At 31.8% G+C, this 10,136-nt stretch overlaps 3 protein-coding genes across 3 annotated transcripts in view; 2 read left to right on the forward strand and 1 right to left on the reverse strand.

The window, feature by feature from the left end:
* Positions 1-495: 495 nt before the first annotated feature.
* Positions 496-3,589, forward strand: LOC108734048 (transmembrane 9 superfamily member 3). Its single transcript, XM_018465440.1, has 9 exons — positions 496-935; positions 995-1,190; positions 1,251-1,606; positions 1,669-1,800; positions 1,871-2,037; positions 2,102-2,327; positions 2,424-2,632; positions 2,703-2,933; positions 3,107-3,589. Exons 1-9 carry the CDS (start codon positions 864-866, stop codon positions 3,249-3,251), a joined length of 1,734 nt encoding a protein of 577 aa, XP_018320942.1. The 5' UTR covers positions 496-863; the 3' UTR covers positions 3,252-3,589.
* Positions 3,590-4,943: 1,354 nt separating this feature from the next.
* The window catches only part of LOC108734010 (calcineurin-binding protein cabin-1-like), an 18,631-nt gene continuing 13,438 nt past the window's right edge, over positions 4,944-10,136 (reverse strand). Inside the window, exons 24-28 of the mRNA XM_025980796.1 lie at positions 6,666-6,705; positions 6,352-6,586; positions 6,151-6,279; positions 5,407-6,093; positions 4,944-5,351 (exon numbers count right to left, since the gene is read on the reverse strand). Of these exons, the coding sequence (XP_025836581.1) occupies positions 4,992-5,351; positions 5,407-6,093; positions 6,151-6,279; positions 6,352-6,586; positions 6,666-6,705 (1,451 nt within the window). The 3' untranslated portion in view covers positions 4,944-4,991. The remainder of the gene's footprint in view (positions 5,352-5,406; positions 6,094-6,150; positions 6,280-6,351; positions 6,587-6,665; positions 6,706-10,136) is intronic.
* LOC112906531 (cytochrome c oxidase assembly protein COX18, mitochondrial-like) lies at positions 7,880-9,342 on the forward strand. The gene is made up of 4 exons (XM_025980797.1): positions 7,880-8,492; positions 8,551-8,823; positions 8,939-9,049; positions 9,111-9,342. The coding sequence occupies exons 1-4, from the start codon at positions 7,992-7,994 to the stop codon at positions 9,324-9,326; spliced, it is 1,101 nt and encodes a 366-aa protein (XP_025836582.1). The 5' UTR covers positions 7,880-7,991; the 3' UTR covers positions 9,327-9,342.

A 10,136-nucleotide genomic window follows, 5' to 3' on the forward strand; every position in this document is an offset into this window, starting at 1 on the left:
ATACTTTTAAAAATAATAAAATAAAATAGCTTTTATTTATATGCATACTTCATTCTTTTTTGTTTATTTTGTTTTCATTTAATATAAATTTTTGTTAATTACTTTATAGTTTATTACATAATTACATAAACTGCAATAAACAGTTTTATTTACTTTTTTATTATTATTCCATTACGTTTAGATAAATAATTAAATTTCTTTTAAAAGCGTTATAAAATTGAAACTCCTTTCTTAAACCAAATCAGGTTTGGTTTAATTATATCACTTTAAATTCTGTATTTAGGTATTTATTATTTGTGATGAATTATGAAACAGTAATTTAAATAAATGTAATAAAAGAGAGTCAAAAGGTAATCTTATTTTCTCTGAAAATATGAAATTGTATGGAATCATGTGAAACTAGATCGTTTAGATATTAGAAAGTCGAACGCAACTAAAGTTACTTATAAAACGAAATGTATATCATAGATTATACATTATAAGTATATCATAGATGTATATCATGTATCAAAAACTCATTAAACACGTAAAGATCAGATAAAAATACGATTAAAATGGGGTACTGAATGACTCTTGGAGATAAAATTAATTTGAAAAGTTTTCTGAAGTGCTTTCCGAAATTTTAGGCGTATGTGACCGTCATATAGTTCTTTTGTTTAAAGAAAAAAGTTTGATTTTATAAAAGTGAAAAACGTTGCTCCTAGTTGTCAAAGGAAATACAGAAAAATAGATTGTTTCTCGGCGGTTTCTTCAATATCTGCAGTTGCTTACGTGTAGTATTTAAGAATTCGTCTGTAAATGTGTTTTATCCCAATCAAATTGGAAAACTGATCTTCAATTAAGATTGACAAGTTGAGTTGAAAATGTGGCTAGTGTTAGAAATATTAATTGTTTGCTGTTTATGCAGTGTTATGACTGATGAACATACTCACATTGTAAGTAATATTAAAATAAAATTTAGCTTAAATAAAACAGGCATGTTGTGCTCTTTTAGTATGATGATAATGAGGAGGTAGTATTGTGGATGAATACGGTGGGTCCATATCATAACAGACAAGAAACTTATGCCTATGACTCCTTGCCATTTTGTTTCGGCTCTAAAGAAAGAATTTCTCATTATCATGAGACTCTGAGTGAAGCTTTACAAGGGGTGGAACTTCAATTTAGTGGGCTTGATATTGAATTTAAAGGTGAGCTCCAGAAATTATAAATGGAGCCTTATTTCTTACTTTCTTATTTTCATCCTTCAGTTGATGTCCCAAAATCTGAGTACTGTGGTGTTCAGTTGAATGAGGAACATTACAAGACATTTGTATATGCAATTAAAAATCACTACTGGTATCAGATGTACATTGATGACCTGCCAATTTGGGGTATAGTAGGAGAAGTGACAGACTCCAAGTATTATATTTGGACTCATAAAAAGTTTGAAATTGGTTATAATGGAAAGCAAATAGTGGATGTTAATATAACTTCAGAAAACAAAGTTCCCTTGACACCGACCACCAAACTTTCGTTTACATATGAAGTTATTTGGAAGAAGTCTAATGTTAAATTTGAAGATCGTTTTGACAAGTATCTGGATCCAAACTTCTTCCAGCATAGGGTAACTTGAAGTCTTGTTTATGTTAATCTGTTAATTTAATACAAAACTTATTTGTTTGCTAGATCCATTGGTTCAGTATTTTTAATAGTTTCATGATGGTAATATTTTTGGTTGGCTTGGTTTCAATGATCCTAATGAGAACCTTGAGAAAAGATTATGCAAGATACAGTAAAGATGAAGACATAGATGACATGGTACCAACAATTGTTATACTTGGGTTGGGATAATTCATAGTAATGTTTTTGTTTTATTTATCTTCTCCAGGAAAGGGATCTTGGTGATGAATATGGTTGGAAGCAGGTACATGGGGACGTGTTTCGACCGGCATCCCACCCTTTGCTATTTTCTGCCCTTATTGGTGCTGGTCATCAAATCACAACCGTTGTTTTCTGTGTAATAGTGTTTGCTATACTTGGAGAATTATATACAGAGTGAGTAAATATTTAAAAATTACTTTAACACGTTTATATTTTTGCTTATTTTTATTTATTTTAGGAGAGGTTCTTTGCTGTCTACATCAATATTTGTATATGCTGCCACATCGCCTATTAATGGTTACTTTGGAGGTTCTTTGTATGCTCGAATGGGGGGCAAACTGTGGATAAGGCAGATGTTGGCCTCAGCTTTTATGATGCCCGCCTTGGTTTGCGGCACAGCATTTTGTATCAATTTTATTGCCATCTATTATCACGCCTCGAGAGCCATTCCCTTCAGCATTATGGTAAGAAGACGTTTTTATTCTTGTTACCCTTTTTACCAAATTTACTTTAAATATGAGTGATTTTTTTTAATGCATATGATCAATTTAAAATTACAGGTAGCTGTAACATGCATATGTCTGTTTGTAATATTGCCTTTGACTTTGGTTGGAACCGTTTTGGGACGTAATCTGGCTGGACAGCCGGATTATCCGTGTCGTATAAATGCGGTACCCCGTCCGATACCTGAAAAGAAATGGTTTATGGAACCTGGGGTCATCATACTTCTTGGTGGGATATTACCATTCGCGAGCATCTTCATAGAAATGTAATAGTTACATAAAGATATTACTGTGTGGTTGTAATAATTAAAAGCGCAATTTATCGTTTTGTTTCAGGTACTTTATTTTCACGTCGTTTTGGGCGTACAAAATTTACTACGTCTATGGTTTCATGTTGCTAGTGTTTTTGATATTGGTTGTGGTCACTGTGTGCGTGACCATTGTGTGCACCTACTTCTTGCTGAATGCCGAGGACTATCGCTGGCAATGGACGTCGTTTTTAGCTGCTGGGTCGACCTCAGGTTACGTCTACCTGTACTCCATCTATTATTTCTTCTTCAAAACAAAGTAAGTCGTTTTTAAACTTGTTTTTTTTTTTGGGTAATGTTTTTCTTTGTATATTTTACATAAACAAAAGTGAAAAGAAGGATAGTAAACACAATATAATGATAGTTTGGGGGTGCCTTTGTTTATTAATGGTTTTGAGGCTGTATAGGGGATTTACCGATCTTTTCTTGCAGGATGTACGGTTTATTCCAGACGGCATTCTATTTTGGTTATATGGCTCTATTTAGTGCCGCTTTGGGAATAATGTGCGGTACAGTTGGTTATTTTGGCACTAGTATTTTTGTTAGAAAAATATATTCGACTGTGAAAATAGACTAAACGATATAATAATAACAATAATAAAATAAATAGCAAAAACAATACGACAACGATGGGCGGCACTTTTTGCTGTGGGTGTATATAATATAATAATGATACTTAGACTGCTAAGGGGACGTGCAATTTGTTTATTGCACGTCTTGCAACTTTTGTTCTTTATTTTATTTTGTACTTTTGTTTGTTTTCCATAGTTCCCCGCATACTTAATATCGTTTAAAGAAAGTATAACATATAAAATTACATGATTATGGTCACTTTTAGAGGATGCAGGAGGTGTTTTTGGGTGTACTCAACGTCCTTTATTATTTATTCGTTTTTAATAAATACATAAAGTCTCAGTATGTATGTGAGCTGTTTACATAAATAGATAATAATCGAAGTGGGCTTATAGAAAATTTTCAGGTGAAAAAAGAAAAACAATTAACAAAAAAGATGACTGGCGTCATTTTTATTTTAATGTTGTTGTAGACTATCGTCATTTGTTAAAACAAAAAGATTATCATTGTCTTCTAGAACAATTAACTTCATCGTTGCCTAGTATTTAAATTATTATTATTCGGTGTATGACGAGTTTTTACCATTTGTTTTTTAATTATAACTTCGAAAATTAAATATTATGAACTTGCTGCTGATTGTCGTTTTAATTACTCATTGCATTTAAATACATAAATGTTTGATATTTTAAGGTGTGTCTTTGTATGTCGTTTGTGTTGTGTAAGATAATTTTTTTAAAGGAAAAGTAAATGCTATGTAGGATTATTGTTAATTGGTGCCTGAAAATTAACGGGGTGGTGTTAATAATACATTCGTTATTAGCACTGCCGAGCCACACAGGTTTAAATACAGCAAATTTTAATATCGCAATATAGGTATTAAATAAAAAAATGAGGTAAATGTTTTAACGAGTGCACATGTAAATATTTAAACAGAAAGTCAAGTTTGTTATTTACTATCCTTATTCTGTTTGTACAGGAAATTATTGTTTATGTATAATAATTAAAACATATTAACGACTTTACACTTTTTTCGTTGAATTGCCCCTAAAATAGTTAATAACTAAAAGAAAACCCTTTGTTATTTTTTATATTTATAGTACGATTTATTTTTTAATGAAAAATTACATAGGTATTAAAAATTAAATTTTTGTTCGAGATCACAATTAAAAGCTACTTATTCAATTACAATAACGTCATCATCTGACGAANAAGATAACAGTATTTATATATATAATAAAAAATCGTAAACAAACAAATAATAAAAATGTACTAATTTTGCAACAAAATATATATTTTAATTGCAAATATTATATATAAAAGAAATTATGAGTAGTGTCAGCACAGGGCAAAGTATAGTAGTATTACGGGGTTAGTGCAGCAATTTCTTATGCTGAGTGTACGATGTGTTGCATACCTATTTACAAACAATTCCTTTAAATTTTAATCATTGATTACTATACATCTATTAAAAAACCATAATGGCAGACATCAGTGACAATGCGACAACAAAAGAATGATGGCCGACAACAACAATTAGAAAAGAATGATGGCCGACAACAGCAACAATGAAAAGAATGATGGCCGACAACAGCAACAATTAAAAAAATGATGGCCGACACTACGTCATAGTATTGTTCACAAAATTAAATTTCGATCACTCAAAGCAATGGTGCTAACAGTTTCGAACTCACAGTGACTGATAGGGGGAAAAACTAGTTATTATTAAAGGATATTAATGGATTTTTTAATTTACCTGGCTCACAGTAATTCCCGACTCTTTCGGAAACGTGGGTATCTGTTGAGAAGCACTCGAAGATGGTACTGCTGTTGGTTTGTTGGGGACAACACTATCGAAGCTGAAGCTTTTTGAAACGTTTTTGGCGCTCGCATTTTTCTGCTTGTCAGCCAGTTTTTCTTGTAATGTTTTCATGGGCGATGTTGGTATTTTCGATTGAGATGATGATACAATGCTCGCGCCCCCTGTTGATGATACCACGGGTGTGATAGAAATACTAGGACGTTCTTTGACTAGCTGACTTGTCAATTTTGAGACGTCATCAGATTGGGAGAGAGACGAAGAGATCTTGGCCGAATGGGAAATATCCTAAAAATATTAATCTTTTAAGCCTCATTCAAGGAATCCTTATTGTATTATCTACCTTGGAAATGTAAGTACTTGAAGTAGTTTTGGTAACATCTTTAGCTTTCACCTTTGGCACATCTGTACTGGGATATTTGAAAGTGCTTGTGCAGGGAAAATTTGGAGGTACAAAGGGCATCTTCTTGACCCCACCAATTCCGTGTATAACGGATGAACCCGATCCTGTACTCTTCTGCGAAGAAGAACTTTTCTGCAATGAACTACTCGTGTTTAGTTTACTAGTCGATTGTTGTTGCAAGGGACGAGTCATGGGAATCATGGTAGTTGGAGGGGGCGTGACGCCGATGGGGCCCATATTGCCCCACAGATTGTTTAGACCTGATGAGTGAGGGTTCATCGTTCTGCTGGTTAATTGGGTGAGCATTTGCATCAAGTTTGACGACATCACCGAACTTGGAGACGTAGCCATCTGACTGAACTGAGTCAGTTGATTGTACTGACGAAGAAGTTCTTGGTATTGTAAAGCGAAGTTTAACGATTTCGAGTCGAACATGGGACTCTGGTAGGAGGTGAAAGGGTTGTAAAGACTCCTGTGGACGCCTCTACCTCTAGACGACGGTTTTCGGATACCTGGATTCTTACTGGGACCGGGGGGACGACCTCTTGTTCTTCCAGGTATACTTGGGCGTTTTAAAGGGATGTTCATCGTGGAAGTAATTGTAGACGGAGAGGGATGAACAGGAGCCTAAAAGATTTTATTAATTAATTAAGTAGGACGGCGTTAAATTCAAGATTCACTTACAGATGTTGATACAGTTGGTGCCACAAGAACAGGTGGAGGCTTTTGCTGCTGCATTTTGGTTTTTTCAGCAGCTTTGTGTTGTTGGCAAAATTTAACAGCCAAGTCGAGGGTACTTACGTTTTCTGGGAGCTTTAATAAATAGCATTTACTGTTATAAATATATGATGTAATGTAACTTGAGAAGCTAGAAGTTGTAGTTACCTTTTCTTTCATAAATTTCTTGTACACTTCTTCAAGCATCCCTGAAAAGTCACGTTCCTTTTCCATAATATGTTTTTGAACACGCTGATAAGCCCTGTACAGATCTAGTAGAAATTTCTGAGCAGAACTGTGGCTCATGTTGTTGATGTTTTTGACTTGGACTTTCAAGGATTGCATACAAAGGAACAGGGCGTGATCTGCCAATTGAATTCTATCTGTTTCTTTAACGTAAACCCTAGAAATTGGAAGAAAAAAAAAAGATTATTATGTGAAATAATAAAAAAAAAAAAATAAATCACAATACAAAATCTTACTTGTCCTGGTCAGGTATCCTCCTCAACTGTAGACATACATCTAATAGAATTTTGTGATCGTTGGTGTTTCGAAGTACTTGTANAAAAAGTTAAAGAATTAAAGATACAATTATTAGGTAGAATAGGTATATTTATTATTATAAAAGCACATGTAGGATGTTTTTATAGTTTGAAAGTGTAACTTATTTGCGTGCTTTGAATTTGATTTTTACTATCATTATGTAAAGAGAAAGTGTAAACATTACTGTATTTCTTTCCTTATAGGTAAAAAGAGAAGAATCAGACAAAATTGGTGAGGTATGACATCATTATGCATATTTAATAAGATACTCTGACTTAATCAAGGACGTTGGTGGCAATATATGCAAATGTTTGTTTATTTAATTTTTAGAAGAAAAAAATTTCAAAAGTGCCATGTAATTAAAATAAAAATACATAACTATTCAAAAAAATCATGAATTTAAATTACTTACTTTTAAATAGTACTAGAATCAGTAATTACAAAATAAAAAGGTAATATAGAAAGAAACAATTTAAGTATGACAATTGTATTTTCTTACCTCTTAGGGGTGTGTAAAGCTAAATCAATTATTTTATTAGTTTCTTCTTGTTCGTCAATTTCATTTCTTTTCCTTTTTTGTCCTGTGACCAAATCTTTAACATTGTCGACAATGTTTTGTGGAGAAGTATACATTTTTATAGCGTTTCCCATTATTATTTTTTATTAAACACTAAAAAAATCTACAAGACGAAATATAGGTCATATACACAGCCAATATTTAGGTTACACTATTAATTCCGCATTGGTGCACTTCAAAAACCATCTATTACAAAATCGCGTATAATTAGCATGACCGTTTTATTATAACAAACTGGAATACAAAAAAATGTAAATAGAAAACCGTAACACCTCAACCTCTTTCGGTTGTGCCACCCAATCAGTAATTGTCCAATCAGCTTCAGTTAATTTGCAAATTTACGCCAGCAGCAACTCCTTTGCAAAAATTAATTATTAATAAAGTACAGCCAAATAAATAACACTTAAACATAACGTTTGTTTAATAGTCAACAAAGTATTTTTATATCATTTCCATAAGTCTTTAACATAATAACCAGAAAATAAGAGTTAATAAATTATTAATGTGCTGTTTAATTTTTATGCTACGCCCCTGGATAAAATTTGCCACTACCTGTCACTTTGTTGAACAGCTGTTTTTGACAACGAGATTTGAGGTTAAACGTTTGATTTTTGTTGGGAATCAAACAAAAAATAAATAATTAACAGTAATTATGTATGTATATATTTTGTAACTAGTTTGTGCAGTTATGAGCTATTGTAAAATATTAAGATCTAATCTTAACTTTCAAAAAGCACACTTAAGTTCGTGTCAAGTGCAGTTTCGACATTGTTTAAAGCCGGCATTGGGAAGACAAATATTATATTCTCCCTGTGGTCCCCTTTTAATTTACTTAAATAATAGACAGTTCACGTTTAAAAGTACCGTAGAAGATTTGGCTAAAACTCAGGCTGGTATCTTTAAGTCAATTTCTGAAAGTACTCCAGTGGGGTACATTCAACAGTTTCTAGTAGATGTTCATGACAAAACTGGCCTTCCTTGGTGGGCTTCAATTGTACTTACGACAATTATATTTAGAACATGCATTACTGTGCCATTAGCTGTATATCAACAGTACATCCTTGCAAAAATCGAGAATATAAACCTAGAAATGAAAGGATTAGCTGAGGAGCTCAAAAAGGAATTAGCAGTTGCAATAAAATTGTATAATTGGGACGAAAGACAAGCAAAATTTCATTTTAGAAAATCAGTAAGATCGTTTGTTCATTTTTCTAAACCATACAGGAGGAATTATCGATTTTTTTTAGATAAAGAAGCAGTGGAATAATTTAATAGTCAGAGAAAATTGCCATCCATTTAAGGCAGGACTTCTAATGATATTTCAAATACCTTTATGGATTTGCCTTTCAGTGTCTCTCAGAAATCTTGTATATATGTTACCAAATAGAGATTTGGGTGCTGAATTAAATTTTATTGGTCTTACTGTTGGTGGATTTGGCTGGATTCCTAATCTTACTGTATCTGATTCAACCTTTATTTTTCCTGTTACATTAGGATTACTGAATTTAGCCATAGTAGAAGTAAGTTTTAATTTTTTCATTTATTTGTTTAGCCATTTTCATTACATAGAATAAAAATGCTTATTTTCCATTTTTGAAAAGGATATTTGACTATTTTTATGTATCATTTCGTTAGGTTCAGATGTTATCAAGAAGAAATGTACCTTCAAAGTTTCAAAAAGGAATAACAAATTTATTTAGAGGTTTAAGTGTGCTAATTATTCCTGTGTCTGCTTGTGTCCCTTCGGTAATCAGTAAAATAAAATGGAGATACATATGTATTTTTAATGAATTCTTCTTTTTTTTAGTGTCTTATTTTGTACTGGACAACATCTACTGCTTTTGGATTGATTCAAAATTTAACTTTATTGTCTCCTACAGTTAGGAGGTTCTGTGGGATTCCACAGGCACCTAGCGAGCTAGCAAAGCCTTACAGTCACATCACACTGGGCTTAAAAAGTCGATTTAATGTTCTGAAAGAATTTTCAGTATTAAATACTTTTAAAAATAATAAAATAAAATAGCTTTTATTTATATGCATACTTCATTCTTTTTTGTTTATTTTGTTTTCATTTAATATAAATTTTTGTTAATTACTTTATAGTTTATTACATAATTACATAAACTGCAATAAACAGTTTTATTTACTTTTTTATTATTATTCCATTACGTTTAGATAAATAATTAAATTTCTTTTAAAAGCGTTATAAAATTGAAACTCCTTTCTTAAACCAAATCAGGTTTGGTTTAATTATATCACTTTAAATTCTGTATTTAGGTATTTATTATTTGTGATGAATTATGAAACAGTAATTTAAATAAATGTAATAAAAGAGAGTCAAAAGGTAATCTTATTTTCTCTGAAAATATGAAATTGTATGGAATCATGTGAAACTAGATCGTTTAGATATTAGAAAGTCGAACGCAACTAAAGTTACTTATAAAACGAAATGTATATCATAGATTATACATTATAAGTATATCATAGATGTATATCATGTATCAAAAACTCATTAAACACGTAAAGATCAGATAAAAATACGATTAAAATGGGGTACTGAATGACTCTTGGAGATAAAATTAATTTGAAAAGTTTTCTGAAGTGCTTTCCGAAATTTTAGGCGTATGTGACCGTCATATAGTTCTTTTGTTTAAAGAAAAAAGTTTGATTTTATAAAAGTGAAAAACGTTGCTCCTAGTTGTCAAAGGAAATACAGAAAAATAGATTGTTTCTCGGCGGTTTCTTCAATATCTGCAGTTGCTTACGTGTAGTATTTAAGAATTCGTCTGTAAATGTGTTTTATCCCAATCAAATTGGAAAACTGATCTTCAAT

The sequence above is a fragment of the Agrilus planipennis genome, unplaced genomic scaffold (genome assembly GCF_000699045.2).
Source record: "Agrilus planipennis isolate EAB-ADULT unplaced genomic scaffold, Apla_2.0 scaffold8, whole genome shotgun sequence".
In the NCBI taxonomy this organism is placed as follows: Eukaryota; Metazoa; Arthropoda; class Insecta; order Coleoptera; family Buprestidae; genus Agrilus; species Agrilus planipennis.